The sequence below is a fragment of the Mandrillus leucophaeus genome, unplaced genomic scaffold, assembly GCF_000951045.1.
Source record: "Mandrillus leucophaeus isolate KB7577 unplaced genomic scaffold, Mleu.le_1.0 Scaffold245, whole genome shotgun sequence".
Classification (NCBI taxonomy): Eukaryota; Metazoa; Chordata; class Mammalia; order Primates; family Cercopithecidae; genus Mandrillus; species Mandrillus leucophaeus.
This window is the reverse complement of record NW_012102532.1, coordinates 52,102-69,432: the sequence shown is the minus strand read 5'-3', so window position 1 is coordinate 69,432 and position 17,331 is coordinate 52,102. Positions and strand designations below refer to the sequence as shown.

Here is a 17,331-nt window from a genome sequence, read left to right as displayed (position 1 = left end):
GGCCTCCCAAAGTGCTGGGATTACAGGCGTGAGCCACTGCGCCTGGCTGCTTTTTGGTTTTTATTTTATTAAAATTGTTTAAAACACTCTTACTTTACAAAATAAAAAGTTGCCAACCCTATTTTTCTCCCAGTCCTGCTGTCTCGAAGCTGCTGCTTTGTCCGACGCCGATATAAATAAGGGGCTTTTCCTGTATGCCACCGTCAGCAAGTCCCTCGCTGCATGAGCTGTGATTGCACCACCTGCACTCCAGCCTGGGTGACAAGAGCCAGATCTTGTCTTAAAAACTAAACAAAACAAACAAGAAAACAAGTTCCTAGCTGAACTTACCTCCTTCGTGAGTGTAGGGGGGCCGATGAGGGGCCAGATGCTGGGGATACAAGAGAACAGCAGAGACAATTTGCAACCTCCCATACTTCTCAGGGAGAAGTTTTTTCCAGCATTGTATGGGAGTTCCAGTTACTTCCTCACCATTGCTTGGTATTGTCATGCTTTTCCATTTTAGCCATTGGGAAGTGATATCTTCTAGCATTTTTTCCTTACTGCTTCTCTAATTTCAGAATCTTCTAGTAGTTTAAATTTGCATTTCTCTGTCGGCTAATGATGTAGAGCATCTTACATACTTACTGGTTATATCATCTTTTGTGATGTGTTTGTTCAAGCTTTTGGCCATTTTTATATTGGGGTGTTTGCCCTTTAATGATTGATTTTTTTTTTTTTCTGTATTTTGGATACTAGTCCTTTATAAGGTATCTAATGAAATATTTTCTTTCAACTGATGGCTCAGCTTTTTCTTCATTGTGTTTTTTGAAGATCAGGAGTTTAATTTTGATAAAATTCAGTTTATAGATGTTTTTCTTTTATGGTTAGTGCTTTTCATGTCCTGTTTAAGAAATTTTTGTCCATTTTAGGGTCGTGAAGATAGTATCCTATGTTTTCTTTTAGAAGCATTATAGTTTAGTTTTACGTTTAGGTCTATGATCCATGAGGAATTAAATTTTAAATATGGTATAAAGTAGAGGTCTCCCGTATGGCTGTCCAGTGGATCCAGCACCATTTGTTGAAAAATGATCCTTTTCTTATTGAATTACATTGGTACCTTTGTAAAAAATGAATTGCTGGCTGGGCGTGATGGCTCACGCCTGTAATCCCAGCACTTTGGGTGGCTGAGAGGCAGGCAGATCACGAAGTCAAGAGATTGAGACCATTGTGGCCAACATAGTGAAACCCCATTTCTACTAAAAATACAAAAATTAGCTGGGTATGGTGGCAGGTGCCTGTAATCCCAGCTACTCAGGAGGCTGAGGCAGGAGAATCACTTGAACCAGGCGGGGCAGAAGTTGCAGTGAGTCAAGATCACGCCACTCTACTCCAGCCTGGTAACAGAGTGAGACTCTGTCTCAAAAAAAAGAATGAATTGCCTGTATATGTATGGATCAATTGCAATGTATGGTTCCTTTTTTTCTCATCCTTTAATTTGTCTATCCTTATGGTCATACCACTGTCTTGATTACTGTAACTTTATGGTTAGCCTTGAAATTAGATAATTTAAGTTCTTCAACTTTGCTCTTTTTCAAGATTGTTTTGGCTATTTAATGTCCTTTCAATTCCTATATAAATTTAGAGTCATCTTGTTAATCTTTATTTAAAAAAGTGTTTAAAGTATGCTGGATTATATTGAACCTATAGGTTAATCTGGAGAGAAAGGATATCTAAACAATGTTGAGTTTTTCAATCTAGGAACATAGTATATCTTCTCAATTATTTAGGTCTTGTTCTCAGTCTGTGCTGCTGTAACACAATACCTGAGATTGGGTAATTTATAAAGAACAGAAATTAATTTTTTCACTGTTCTGGAGGTCCAAGATTAAGGTACCAGCAGATTTGATGTCTGATGATGGCGTGTTCCTCATAGGCAGTGCTTTCTCATGGCATCCACATGTGGCAGAAGGTGGAAAGGCAAAAGGCACTAGGGCATTCCCTTTGACTTTTTTTTTTTTTTTTTGAATAACAGCACAAATTCACTCATGAGAGTGGAGCCCTCATGACTTAATCACTTAGGCCCCATCTCTTAATATCATCAGTTGGGGGTTTAAATCCCAACATAGAAATTTTGGAGGGACACACACATTCACATCTTAGCAGTCTTCTTTAATTTTTCTCTGCAATGATGTTGTGTGTCTTATTACCTAGTATTTGGATTATATTGTGAATGGAAGTTTTTAAAAAAATTTTATATTTTGTTTGTTGCTTTTATAAAGTTAGTTTTTATATTTTGATCTTGTATTCTTCAGCCTTGCTAAATTCACTTACTAGTTGCAGTAATGGTGTTTTATTCTTTTTTTAAGGGGGCAGGTTCCTAAGGATTTTCTTCATGAACAGTTATGACACCTTCAAATAAAGACAGCTTTTACTTCTTTTGAAATCTTTATACATTCTGCTTTGTTTTTTTGCTTATCAAACTGGCTGATACAATCAGTACGATATTGAATAGAACTGATGGGAATGTTTTGTTTCTGATCTTGGAGGGAGTTAATTCATTAAGTACGATATAGTTGGATGTTCAACAGCAGCAGTGCCCAAGCTTTTTGGCACCAGGGACCAGTTTTGCAGAAAACAGTTTTTCCATGGACCCGGGTTGGGGGAATGGTTTTGGGGTGATTCAAACGCATTATGTTTATTACGCACCTTATTTCTATTACTATATTGTAATATGTAATGAAATAATTATATAACTCACCATAAGGTAGAATCAGTGGGAGCTCTGAGCTTGTTTTCCTGCAGCTTAGATAGTCCCATCTAGGGGTGATGGGAGATGGTGACAGGTCATCAGGCATTAGATTCCCATAAGGAGCACACAACCTGTATCCCTTGCATGCGCAGTTCACAGTAGGGTTTGGGCTCCTGTGAGAATCTAATGCTGGTTGCTGATCTGACAGGAGGCAGAGCTCAGTTGGTAATGTGAGGGATGGGAAGTGGCTGTAGATACAGATGAAGCTTCGCTTGTTGGCCCGCTGCTCACCACCTGCTGTGCAGCCCAGTTCCTAACAGGCCATGGACCGGACCGGTACTGGGGCCTCCTGTCTTATGGAATATTGAAGAAGTTCTCTTCTATTTTTTTTAGTGCTAAGTTTCTACAATGAATGGGTTTTAAATTGTGTCAAAAAGTTTTGCTATATATTTTAAGATGACCATATGGTTCCCTGTTAATTCTGTTAACATGAGGAATTGTATGGATTGATTTCACATGGTGAGCCAACCTTTCATTCTTTTGATAAACCCCCTTCATGACGTGTTATCCTGTTTCACATCTGCTGCTAGATCCACTTGCTCGTATTTTGTTAAGGATTTTTATGTTTATGTTAAGAGGGATAGGTTTCTAATTTTCTTCTCTTTAATGCTTTTGTTAGATTTTGATGTCAGGGTTATGCTAGATCCAACAAAATATGGTGTTTTCTAAAGAGCTTATGTAAAATTGGTATTATTTCTTCCTAAAATTTTTGGCAGATTTCATCAGTGAAGCTTTACTAGGCTTGAAGCTTTTCATGTGGAAAAGTTTTATATATAAAATTCAACTTTTAAAATGGAAAGACAGATTTTCTGTTTCTTCTTGAATTAATTTGGTAAATCGGTTTTCATGGAACTTATCCATGTATTTAAGTTGGTCAAATTTAGTTACGCAAAGTTGTTTATAACATTTCCTTATTATACTTTTAACATCTGTGGAATGTGCAGTTGTAAACCTTCTATTATTTCTAATATTGATAATTTGTTTTTTTATTTTCTTGATTAGCTAGAGATTTTATTTTGACTACTTCGTCTATTATATATTATTATATATTGATATTATATTATCTTTCAAAGATCCAACTTTTGCCTTTGTTGTTTTACTTTTTATATTTTTCTTTTCTATTTTATTGATTTCTGCCCTCATTTTTATTATGTCTTGTCATTTAATGACTGGGTCTAATTTGCTCTTCTTTTACTGCATCTTACTATGGAAGCTTGGCTCATGATTTTCTAATATAAGCATTTAAAATATAAATTTTCCTTCAAGAACTGTTTTTGCTGTACTTCTCAGATTTTGATATATTTTTATTTCTAGATAAAAATATTTATTTTTTGATTTAAAAGTATTCTATTTAATTTCCAAACATGGTGGTGTGTTTTTCAGTACTTTATTGTTGCTAATTTCAATATAATGAAATTGGTCATAGAATATAATCTCTAAGATTTCACAATCTTGACATTTATTTACTTTTTTATCTAGTCAGTCTGTTTATCCATGTTTACATTTTTATGGCCCACAATGTGGTCTATGTTTGTCAATATTCCATGTGCATTTGAGAATAATGTGTACTCTGCAGTTTTGGAATGTAATAGTTTATTATTTCCAACTAGGTCATACTGGTTTTTATAGTTTTTCAAATCCTCAGTGTCTTCATTTATCTTTTTCCTACTTGTTTTTATCAATTACTGAGAGAACATAAAAATCACTGAGATTGTGGATTAGCCTATTTCTCCCTTTAGTTGTATCCATTTTTGCTTCATATATTATAAAGCTTTGTAGATGCATACATATTTAGCATTCTTATGTCTTGATGAATCTATTCTTTCGTCATTATAAAATAATCTCCTTTATTTTTTAGAGATAGGCTCTCACTCTGTCGCCCAGGCTGGAGTGAAGAGGTGCAATCATGGCTCACTGCAGCCTTGACCTCCCAGGCTCAGGTGATTCTCTCACCTCAACCTCCCACCTAGCTGGGACTAGAGGTGCGTGCCACCATGTCCAATTAATTTTTTTGTAGAGATGGAGTTTTGCTATGTTGCCCAGGCTGGTCATGAATTCTTGGGCTCAAGAAATCCTCTCACTTCAGCCTCTCAAATGCTGGGATTACAGGTGTGAGCCACTGCACCCAGTCACCTCCTTTATTTTTGGTAAAATTCCTCATCTTAAGCCGTCTCTAGTCCTATCTAAGCTTGACAACAATGGACCAAGATAACAAACTAAGAATTACAGTCAGTTATTCACTCATTCAACATATGTAGCATCTATTATCATTTATCGAAGCAGAGGGATCAAATCAGTGAAAGAAAACAGATAAAAATCCTTTACTTCCTTCCCCTAAGTGAAGAGTAATCTTTTTTGTTTATTTATTTATTTTTTTGAGACAGGGTCTCACTCTGTCTTCCAGGCTGGAGTGCAGTGGTGTGATCATGGCTCACTGCAGTCTTGACCTCCTGGTCTCAGGTAATCCTCCCATCTCAGCCTCCCAGGTAGCTGAGACTACAGTTGTGCACCACCATGCCTGACTGATTTTTTGTATTTTTTGTAGAGATGGGGTTTTGCCATGTTTCACAGGCTGGTCACGAACTCCCGGGCTCAAGTAATCTTCCCGCTTGGGCTTCTCAAAGTGCTGATATTATAGGCATGAAGCCACCACACTGGCCTTGTTTGGTATTAATACACCTATATCAACTTTCTTATTTTGCTAATTTGTCTATTATATCTTTCTTTTCAACCTATCTATCTAAATTAAAAGTGCATCTCTTGAAAACAACATACTAATTGAGTTTTGCTTTTTAAAATCTAAAGGTGACAATCTCCATTTAATGTAAGTATTGATATAGTTGGGGTTAAATCTATTCTTTTGTTATTCATTTTATCTGCTGTCTTCTTTGTTACTTGTTCTGTTAATTCTTTTTTGTCTTTTGGTTCAATTGAGTTTTTCCTTTTTTTCTTTTTGTTAGTATTATATCTCCTCTATTGACCTTTTCTTTGTATTTCTTCATATTACTATTTTAGTGGTTGCTCTAGACTTATCACAGTCCACTTTGATTTAATAATATAGCATATTGTACATGAAATGTTTTTTCCACAATTTGTACTTTTGTTGTCATATAGTTTACTTCTACATAAGAAGAGATACATTCCACAAGGTATTGCTATTATTTTTGCTTTAAACAGTCATTTGTCTTATATAGAATTAAAAAAGTGAACTGAAAGTGATGTTTTGTATTTACCTACATATTTATAATTTTCAGTGCTCTTCCTTCTTATATATCCGAACTTCCATATTATATCATTTCCCTTCAGCCTAAAGAACTTCTTTTAGTGCAGGGCTGGATGACAACACATTTCTCAGATTTCATTTATCTGAAAATGTCTCTATTCTGCCTTATTTACTGAATATAGAATTCTAGGTTGACAGGTTTTTTTTTCTTTTTTAATTTCATCACTTTAAGTATGTTTGATTGTCTTTTGGCTTGTGTTATTTCTGATGACCAGTCAGCCGCCATTTTTATTTTCCTTTTTGCATTTCCCCCCTTCTATTGGATGCTTTAATGGTTTTTCTTTAGTTTTCAGAAGCTTGAGTATATGCTTTTGAGTAATTTTCTTCATACCTTTTCTATTTTGGATTCATAGTTCCCCGGATTTGTGAGTTGATTTACTGATCAAATTGAGAAAAAATTCAGTTATTACTTCTTTAATTTTTTTTCTGTTCCATTTTGTTTTACTGTCTTTCTGAAACTGATTACATGTACATTGACGTGTTGCTTAACAATGGGGATATGTTCTAAGAAATGCATCGTTAGGTGATTTTTGTTGTGCAAAGATCATAGAGTGCACATATACAAATCTAGATGGTCTAGTCTACTACATAACTAGGTGATATGGTATAACCTGTTACTCCCAGGTGACAAACCTGTATGGCATGTGACTGTGCTGAATACTGTAGGCAACTGTAACACAATGATTAGCATTTGCATATCTAAACACATGTGAATGTAGAAAAGGTACAGTAAAAAATACATAAAGGATAAAAATGACATACCTGTGTAGGGTACTTAGCAAGAATGGAGCTTATAGGACTGGAAGTTGCTCTGGGTGAGTCAGAGAGTGAGTGGTGGGTCAATGCGAAGACCTAGGACATTGCTATAGATGATAAACATTGTACACTTAGGCTACCCTAAATTTACTAAAAAATATTTTTCTTTCTTCAATAGTAAATTAACTTTAGCTCACTAAGTTTTAAAAGCTTTTTGATTCTTGTAATAACACTTAGCTTAAAACACAAACACATTGTACAGCTGTACAAAAATATTTTTTCTTTATATCCTTATTCTAAAAGCTTTTTTCTATTTTTAAAATTTTTAATTTTTTAAACTTTTTTTTTTTTTTTAATCGAGAGAGGGTATCATTCTGTCACCCAGGCTGCAGTGCACAGGCATTATCATAGCTCATTGCAGCTTAAACTCCTGGGATCAACTGATCCTCCTGCCTCAGCCTCTCAAACAAGTGGAACTATAGGCATTTCTTTTTTTTTTGGAGACGAAGTCTCGCTCTGTGACCCAGGCTGGAGTGCAGTGTCACGATCTTGGCTTACTGCAAGCTCCGCCTCCCGGGTTCATGCCATTCTCCTGCCTCAGCCTCTCGAGTAGCTCGGACTACAGGTGCCTGCCACGACACTCGGCTCATTTTTGTTTGTATTTTCAGTAGAGATGGGGTTTCACTGTGTTAGCCAGGATGGTTTCGCTCTCCTGACCTCGTGATCCGCTTGCCTCAGCCTCCCAAAGTACTGGGATTACAGACGTGAGCCACCATGCCCTGCCAGCATTTTTTAATCTTTAAACTTTTTTGTTAAAAATGAAAACTCAGCACGCACAATAGTCTAGGCCTACACAGGGCTGGAATAATCAATATCAGTCTTCTACCTCCATATCTTGTTCCACTGGAAAGTCTTCAGGGGAAATAACACTTATGGAGATGTCGTCTTCTGTGATAACAATGCCTTCTTCAGAGATACTCCTGCAGGACCTACTTGAGGCTGTTTTACAGTTAACTTTTTATGTTTTCAGTAAATATAAGGAGTATCTCTAAAGTATTGATGAACCAGTAACATAGTTGTTTATTATAGTACATAATTGTATGTGCTATACTTTTATATGACTGGAACCGCAGTAGGTACTTGTTTACACCTGCATCACCACAAACATGTGAGTAGTGTGTTGTGCTCTGAAGTCACTAGGTGATAGGAATTTTTCTGTTCCATTGTAATTTTATGGAACCATTGTCACACATGCAGTCTGTTGTTGACGGAAACATTGTTTTTTGGCTCATGACTATATGTTATTAAACCATTGATACTATTGAATTGGTCCCTGGGGCTCCATATATATATATTTTGCATCTTTATTCCTCCCTGTGCTTCAGTTTGGGTAATTTCTATTGATCTGTCTTAAAATTCAAGGATCCTTTCTTTTCTTGTGTTCTGTCTGCAGTTAATCCAATCCAGTTAATTTTTGATTTAGAGTGTTGTGTTTTCTAGTTCTAAGATTTCCATTTGATTTTTTTCTAAAGTCTCCAGATTGTTCCTAAAATTCCCTTTCTATTTTTCCATTATATCCATCATTTCCTCTAGACTCTTTAGCATATTTATCATAGTTATTTTAAAGTTCCTGCCTGCTAATTACAATATTGGGGCCATTTCTGTGTCTGTTTATATTGAGTGATAATTCTGTTGGTATAGATCAAATTTTTCTATTTCTTTGCATGAAATTTTTTTTTTACTATGTATTAGACATTGGTGGAAGATATGTTGAAGAGACTCTTAATTCTGCTGTTTCTTTATAATAAAGGTTAAATTTGGTTCTAAAAGGTGGTTAGATTATTGGGGGTTCATTTTGCACTATAGAAGTCTTGATTCTTAAACTACATTAGGGAAGGTCTATTTCTACATTTTTCTTAGCCGTAGGCCGAATATTTTAGTCCTGAGACACAGTGTTTACTTTGAAGGCTTGTCCGTTATGAAGTTCCAGTGGAAACCCAGGTGTTTACCTAGCCCCTCCAACTTGTTAGAATTCAGACTGCAGACTCTCTCCTGTGTGGTGTGTGGCAACTGAAATTTCTGTTCAGGTCTTTGAGCTTTCCAGCTGTTTTGTCTCTGGGCTCCTTGTAGGCTCACCTATAGATGTATAATTAAGGGATCAAACAGTTCAGAGGAGTTTATGTGCAGATTTAGGGGCTGCTTCTTTCTGACTTCCTCTTTTCTGGCATTTTCTCCTTTAGTTTCCAGCTATTCTAGTAGTTCCAGACTCTGTCTGCTGAGTCCTCAGGCAAATACAACTACCGTTTTCTGCTTGAGTGCTGGCTGTCCACTGCCATACAGATGGCTCTCATGGGAAGAGCCATTTAAACGTGCATCTTGTCCGTTATGGTTCCTTTTTTCAAGGATCAAACAATCTAGACTTTCTTCTTGATTTCGGTCTTCTTCCAGTGCTTTGGAACGTTGCTTTACATATTTCGTCAATTGTTTATAATCATCGTCTGCAGGAGGGTTAGTCCAATACAGTCCACTGTGCCATAACTAGAGCCAGACCTTCATCAAAAGTTTCTAAACTGAGGAGGGACAAGAGTAGTAGACGTAGGCTTTAAGAAGGTCATTCTGGCAGCTGTGTGGTAACCTGTAGCAGGGGAGCAAGAATGAAGGTCGGAAGACAAAATAAGACTGTTACCAGAGTCCCTGGTAGGTGATGGTTATTTAGACTCGATGATGAAAGCGGAAGACTGGTCATGACAAGCAATGGATGCGTTTGAGATAAATTTTTGGCAAGATTTGGTGATAAGCAGGGGATGAGAAAAAAGGGGAAGTCAAAGATAACTCTCAGATTTCTTGTTTGAAAGACTGGGTGATTAACACCATTTACTGAAATAGGGAATACCAGAGAAGGATGAGATTTGAGGCAAAAATCAAATTTCCTTTTGGATGCAAGTCTCAAGATGACAATAACATGTCCAGTAAACATTTGAATTTGTAAGTCTGAAGCTCAGGGAAAAGGTCTCGTTTAATAGGTCTGGTTGCTGCAACTTGAGTGAGATGTACACATGCAGAGGGAAGGAATGCTACCTAGGGGATTGAGAACTGACAAAAGCTAGTTGGATGTTGACTTTCCGAATTCTAGGTGAAACTACTGGATAGGAGAGATGAGAGGCCAGCAAAATAAGCCTGCTTATAATTGGGATGTTTTAGGGAGGTTAACTGTGGCTGCTTTTTCCCTCTCTGGATACAGGGTTACAAAGAAGAAAATAACACAGGTGAATGTTGTGGGAGATGTTTGCCTACAACTTGCACCATTCAGCTAAGAGGAGGACAGATCATGACACTGAAGGTAGGAGCAAACTGAACGCAGGGGCTCCCTCACATATCATCATCTTGCTTCCCTTTTTGGAAATTTTTCCTCAAGAAAGAGGGACTAAGTTTGGTTCAGTATTGGCTGCTTTTTCTACTTCTTTCTGATTATATAAAGAAAAGATAGATGACTTATTGCAGGCACAGAATTTTCTCTTTTATTTAGTTACTTTGTTGCTCTTCTTGATAGGAGTGTACTTGGTGTGTGGCCTCAAGATTTGGAGTTGGTTGTTTTTTTTTTTTTTTTTCTTTTTTGAGATGGAGTCTGGCTCTGTTGCCAGGCTGGAGTGTAATGTCGCGATCTCGGTTCACTGCAACCTCCGCCTCCTGGGTTCAAGTGATTTCCCTGTCTCAGCCTCCCGAGTAGCTGGGACTACAGGCTCCCGTCACCACACCCGGCTAATTTTTTTTTGCATTTTTAGTATAGACGGGGTTTCACCGTGTTAGCCAGGATGGTCTCGATCTCCTGACCTCATGATCTGCCTGCCTCAGCCTCCCAAAGTGCTGGGATTACAGGCGTGAGCCACCGTGCCCAGCCTAATTTTTGTATTTTTAGTAGACGTGGGATTTCACCATGTTGGCCAGGATGGTCTCGATCTCTTGACCTCATGATCTGCCCACCTTGGCCTCCCAAAGTGCTGGGATTACAGGTGTGGGCCACCGCGCCCAGCCTGGAGGTGGTTGATTTTTAAGATTTTCTCTAGCCTTGGGAGTCTCTAAGACTGGACAGGCCATCAGGGTGAAACAAACTGATCTGTGAAGTCCGGACTAGCTAGTGGGGCTGGGAGGTCATGCCCTTGGTTCAACTTTTGTTCAGTTATCAACTAACCGGTTTGCTGTTGCTATATCCCAATCCTTCAAGCATTTAACTGGTCGGAAGAGTCTACGTAGCAGCCCTGTTCATAGGATACAAGCTGTAAAACTGGGACTCCGCTTCTGGTCCGTGTTCTGGGTGTGGGGGCTTTATTATACATTGTCTTGTTCTTGCTTCATGGTTCTCCAGATTGTTTCATCAACTCCATGGAGTCAAGCTCATGGTTTGAAGTGGCTTTGTGAACCAAACACTATCTCTGACTTTACCCACTCCTCCTCTTGCCTTCCAGCGTGATGAGACGCTCCAGGATGGCTGTGATACTCACTTCTGCAAGGTCAATGAGAGAGGAGAGTACTTCTGGGAGAAGAGGGTCACAGGCTGCCCGCCCTTTGATGAACACAGGTGTCTGGCTGAGGGAGTGAGTACTCATCCTCTTTACTGTCTCCATCTCTAAGAACAAGATCCTTCTGAAGAGCGTGCATCCCAGCTCTGGCGTAATATCCCAGTGTCTGAGGCAGATCTCTGGCCTCGTTGAAGAATCAGTGAGATTTTGAAATCAAAGCCTATGGAGAGAGAAAATTCTCTGCAATATGGGATGTTTTAAAAAAAACATTTTCCTTGAGGGAGGCTGAGTGTGTGATTCTTGAATAGGAAGATGTGAGATCAAACGGATTCTTAGTCTCCCTGGTAATGAAGATCCTGATGACTCATTTGGAAGAGAATTCAGAGTAATCACAATTGTTTCAGCCTGGTCAGGGAGGGTGGTCAAGCTGCTCACATTTATGATAGGAAAGCATAGTTTACATGTGGACACTTAAGCACAGGGCTGTGAGTTCAGAGCTAAACATTGGCCCGGAGTGACCGGAAAGCTGTCTGCTCTGTACCGTTTGTGCCTAACCTGCAACTTCGCTGTTTTCTTAGGGTAAAATTATGAAAATTCCGGGCACCTGCTGTGACACATGTGAGTACATTGCTAATATCTTGTCCCTTGAAACCCATCAGAGCAGTCTAGGGGCTCTTTGCAGCTTGCTCCTTGAAACCCATTAGCAAGCCCAATGACTGTTGTTTGCAGTAAGCTTCATTTCAGAAAGATTTCTTGACCACTGGTTCAGTCTTGCAGGGAGCAGCCTCCCCTCCTTGGATGTCATCAGACTGCCCTCTTGAACTCCCTTTTAGAGGCCCATGGAGCAATCTCTTTCCCCTTTTCCTGCAAACTCCCTCCTGTCTCCAGCTTCTTACGTGCCTTTCCCCTCATAGGATCTTTGATTGCTCATAGTCCTATCCTGGGACAATATGTTCCCTCTCCAACCAAAGCTTCTTAAAGACAGGCACCTTGGATCTCTGATCTTGACAGAGTAGACTCCCAACACATGTCGATTCATGAGTGTGCTAAAGCTATCTTTAAGATAAAGATATCTTAGCTATCTCAAAGAGAAGGCTAAGCCACCAGCTGACTAACAACAGCCCGCATGTGCCGTGGGTGCTGGTCTAAGTTTATCACCCCCTCTTCTTCACTCTGGGTCCTCTTGACCTTGTAGTTATGTCATACTGATTGGTTCTCATTACTCATAGCAGCGGCTTTGGAAATGAGACACAAATCTGCACATCAGACTGTGTTCTTCCCATACATGCTTGTGTTTATGAGCACAAATAACTTTCAGGATCCCAATGCTAATGCCATATTTTCTGAATATAGAATTACTTGCCTGGACTAATATTTTTTGTTTTAGGTTAGGGTTTTTTTTTTTTGTTTTTTTTGTTTGTTTTTTTGGTCCTAGGTTCACAGGTGCATGCTTGTTTACACGTAGAGAAAGGAAGAGTGAAAACATGAATACCTTCAGTGTTCAGTCAATCATTCTTTTCTTGATGGCTTACTGTGACAGCCCCTGCAATTGCTGTAACCAAATCTCAGATTGAGGAAACACTCTGAAAGCATGTCTTTCTGTGATTCCCATTTGCATGGTTTAAGAACGAGAAGTCAGGAAACCATCAGAGAAGAAGAATTATCTCTAGGCACAGTGCACGTGGAATTTGGTTAAGAGACTGTTACCTACAAAACCACTGCGAAGGGTCTTTGTTGGTCAACGCATTCAAGAGGCTTCGAGATTTTAATGAGGACAATATAAGCCAGGCTCAGAGATTTAAATCCACAGCAACCTAATATAGTATGTTGGCCTAAATGTGTTTTTTAAATTCATCCTCTTAATGAATTTCCCTGGCAGGCAGGCTTTCCCTGTACAATGAAGTTATCTGGAAATTGGGAGGCAGACTCACATGTAGTTAGGGTTGATGTGGATTTGGAGCCATCTAAGGAGAGAGAACTCCCAGTGTTCAGATTGGAATGGTGAGCTGGCATTACATTTTCGAATTCCCAGTGGGCCAAGTAGAGCTTCCGATCTGAATGCCACCAACCCCTGTGTGAAAGGAAACCCATGTCAGCAACCTGGAGTCAGCAGTACCCAAAGAGAGGCCTTCACAAACGTTCCTAGGGATCTTCTCAGTCCCCAGAGAGGCTGGGTATACCCTTATATCACCATGACTTTGCCTTTCCTCTCACCCCAAGGCAGGAATGGATAGATAGTAATTATACTTATTGATGACCTCATTGCCCATTAGCTTCTGAATGTAGTTACAAGCACAAGAGGGTTGCTTTAGCCATTTGGTTTTCGGAGTCTACAATGATATAAAGGCAAGTCTTACTCATTTTACATCACCATAGCACAGTGAGTTTAGGCTCTTTCTGCAACTAAAATTGTGCCATTAAGTAAGTTAAGTCTAGCAGTAACTATATCTCTGCATATTTCAGGCCATGAACAGCTGAGGTGAACCAGGGTAACTGAATTCCCTCCTTGTGGTTGGCTTTGGTTATTTGGTTACTGTGAAAGGGACCTATTTCCAGCCCAGTGAGGACACTGGGGCTGAAGAGTGTTCTCTAGAACCCCAGCCAGTCCTCAAGTTTCACCTCTCACCTGTCCTGTAGGTGAGGAGCCCGAGTGCAATGACATCACTGCCAGGCTGCAGTATGTCAAGGTGGGAAGCTGTAAGTCCGAAGTAGAGGTGGATATCCACTACTGCCAGGTAAGGGCTCTGTGGGGAGGGCTGAGCGTCCGTGTTTGGATACCCGTCCTTAGTTACATTCTGGAAGGATCTGGAAAATTCGCAGGGAAGAGAAGAAAAACTGGAAGCATTTTTTTTTAAAGAAAATGTTTTATTGAAGTAACTGGGAATTTTTGACTCCAGGAAAAAAACAAAAACGGAGGAAAGACTCAACAAATCCCTTACAGAAAATGGAGAGTTACTTGTGCAAGATGGAGACCACAATTCTTGAAGATCAATCAAACATATATAAAAATGTCCTGCATAAAACATGCATAATCAGGCATAAAACATTTTATGCATTAACATGCATAAAAATCGCAGCTAGAGGGATGTGGGTATGATATTATTACCATAGAGGAGAGGACATGTCAGACCTATGATCTTCCTTTACAAATTGCCTAGCTGTCCTGGGTGCTTCTGGGTGAGATCAGATCTGTCTCGCTTGGAGGGGTCAGGGAGAAAGCAGGCTGCCCCAGAGCCCTGCCTAGGCCAGGACTTCCCACCATTGTGAAGCTCCCATCTTCCTCTGCTTTCTTGCAGGGCAAATGTGCCAGCAAAGCCATGTACTCCATTGACATCAACGATGTGCAGGACCAGTGCTCCTGCTGCTCTCCAACACGGACGGAGCCCATGCAGGTGCCCCTGCACTGCACCAATGGCTCTGTTGTGTACCACGAGGTTCTCAATGCCATGCAGTGCGAATGTTCCCCCAGGAAGTGCAGCAAGTGAGGCTGCTGCAGCTGCATGGGTGCCTGCTGCTGCCTGCCTTGGCCTGACAGGCCGGAGTGCTGCCAGTCCTCTGCATGTTCTGCTCTTGTGCCTTTCTGGGCCCCCAATAAAGGCTGAGCTCTTAGCTTGCAGAAGGCTGCTGGTGCACTGTGTCTTAGGGCTGAGATGGCAACGGTGGGCAGGGGCTGAGTTCTGAGACTGCTTCTGAGGAAGGAAGCACAGGCCACATCTGCAAGCCTCAGTGTCAGTGCGAGATACTGCCAACCTCTGGGGAAAAGTGAGGTCTTTGCCTCTAGGTGTGGGAAAGGCATAGTGTGGGATCGGCCTTTTCCGAAACGTAGCACGAAGTAAAAGGGATTTCCCAGGAACACTGGGTTCTCCGGTCTCTGCATGGAGGGGCTTCTGAACAGAGGAGAGGAGTGGGTCCTGGAGCTAGGCTCCTGCTGAGATGGATAACTATTGTTGTCATGTGGCTGGCAGTGTGGAGAAGGTATCTGACCAGGTGTGCAAGGATTTCTCTTAGTCCATGGCTCACAGAGCTCCTGTGTACCCTTTAGTGGCCCCTTTGAGGGGGAGAGGTGCTGAGGACTGACGGCCACCTGGCAGTAGTGTGGTCCCCCAGCTCAGCCTGATGGCATGAGCCCCAGATGTGGAGGCAGACCTGGGCTTCACACATGGCCCTCACTCAGCTGCGTGGCCTTTAACAAGCCCCTTAGTCGTTCTCAGACTCAGTTTCCTCATTTGGATAACAGGAATGTCAGTGTCACTCATAAGGTGGTGAGGATAAACAACCTCAGCCTAAAATACGGCCTGCAAGTCCTTAGGTAACTAAATTGCTCTATAATCATGTAAGAAGTGGCGAGAATAACAATGGGGAAATCAAGGCTTTTGGTGGGGAATAAGACTCTAATGTTAACAGCAGAGCATTAGGGATTTCCTTTGTTGTGAGGGCTGGACCAGCGGGGTTTCTTTCAGGCTTTATGCTTGATGCCAAGGCCCTACGTACTCCAGACATCCTTCAGTGGAAGGGGAAGTGGTGTAGATAACACCAAACATCATCCAGTCCCCAAAGCACTAACTGGTAGTGTCCCTTGCAATTAGAGATGGTCTTTCCTTAAAATTTATGGAAGAGTTTTTATGTACGTGCTGGCAAGATTGTGGGGACTCTTGCTGGGGAGAATGCCCATAAGACAGAAGGGGATGTCCTGGATTACAAGAATTTGATGAAGAATTGATTTTCATTCCAAATACTTTTGACACAGGAGAGACTCAGCTCATTGAAAGTACCGGATAATGGAGTCAAAAGGGACTTAGACACCTAGTCCACTGTCCGTTCCTTTACAAGTGATGAAAGCAGCTCAGAGAACTCAAGTGACTTGCCAAAGGTCATAACTGCTGGGTGGCAGGACCAGGTTGGGAACCCAGGTGTCTTGACACATAGATAAGAACTCCCAGGCCATCCCATCAGAGCTACACAGCCCCTGTTGCTTACACTCTTTCCATGCTGACATGGGGACCAGTGACTGTTGCATCCCTAAGTTTCTACCTCTTCTGTTATTGCCTGAGCTTAACCTTAAGAGAAGCCACATTACAGGAAAATGGCATAGATGATGCTGAGTAGGCTTGGTGAGAAGTTCAGTGGGGCAGAAGGGAGGAAGAATGGACAGAAGTTTTATGTAACTACTCAATAAGGTTCAAAGGTTGCTGTCTCTCTATCCATCACCCCACTCCTAAGTTTGGGTAGCCTCTAAGGTCTCTCTTGGTAGGAAACCAGATCCAGGGACAGGGAATTAACTGTCACTCTTCTGACTGATAGCCTAACACTCTGGCTGGGGACAAGGTGTTATTGGAGGCATCGGCTCCAGATAAATTCAGCCGGAAGGCTACCTCTGCAGCATAGGTTGATTTTCCAACTGCCTGTGTCTTGCTGGCTTGAACTTCTCATGTTTACTGATACCACCTTTTACCATCAAGAAAAAAACTGAATCGGAAAACTGCATGTTTTGATTATTTAAAAAAAACCCAAAACAATGGAAGGGAGCTGGGTAAAAAGGATGCAGGAAGAGGAACTGTTGGAGCTAGTGTGTGTGGAGCAGTGTCTGGGTAGTCTTCCTTGATTTACAGATATTCCAAAGGCACTGTCTGTACCTGGTTTCAGAGACCCTCTTTTTTACTCACCCTCAGACTAGGCAAGACAGAGCACCCCAAATTGGATATTTTAAGGGGAGTCTCAAGGAAGGAGTATACAGAGACTAAAACTGCTGGAGGGAAAGAAGAAAGGGAATGAATGAAGGAGCAATGGTGACCATTTTTCAATCGTTTGGGAACTGAAAAGACATGAGAACCGTCCCTGGAAGTAGACGGGGAGAAAGGAGTTATTAAGGATAGAAAGGAGCAGAATAGCAGAGTGTTACCCCACAGACTCCAGGGCAGGCTGCCTGCTTTGGAATCCTGGGATCCTCTTAGAGCCAAGTTACTTGATGGTTTTTTTTTATACTT

The 17,331-nt window shown here is 40.7% G+C and overlaps 1 protein-coding gene across 2 annotated transcripts in view; it reads left to right on the top strand.

Annotated features, from left to right (window-relative positions):
* VWF (von Willebrand factor) overlaps positions 1-14,963 on the top strand; it is a 198,345-nt gene extending 183,382 nt beyond the window's left edge. For both annotated transcript variants that reach the window (XM_011982933.1, XM_011982932.1), the window contains exons 48-52: positions 10,072-10,170; positions 11,294-11,422; positions 11,926-11,965; positions 13,985-14,082; positions 14,644-14,963. In XM_011982933.1, coding sequence (XP_011838323.1) covers positions 10,072-10,170; positions 11,294-11,422; positions 11,926-11,965; positions 13,985-14,082; positions 14,644-14,832 — 555 coding nt within the window. In that variant the 3' untranslated portion in view covers positions 14,833-14,963. The remainder of the gene's footprint in view (positions 1-10,071; positions 10,171-11,293; positions 11,423-11,925; positions 11,966-13,984; positions 14,083-14,643) is intronic.
* The last annotated feature ends 2,368 nt before the right edge of the window (positions 14,964-17,331 follow it).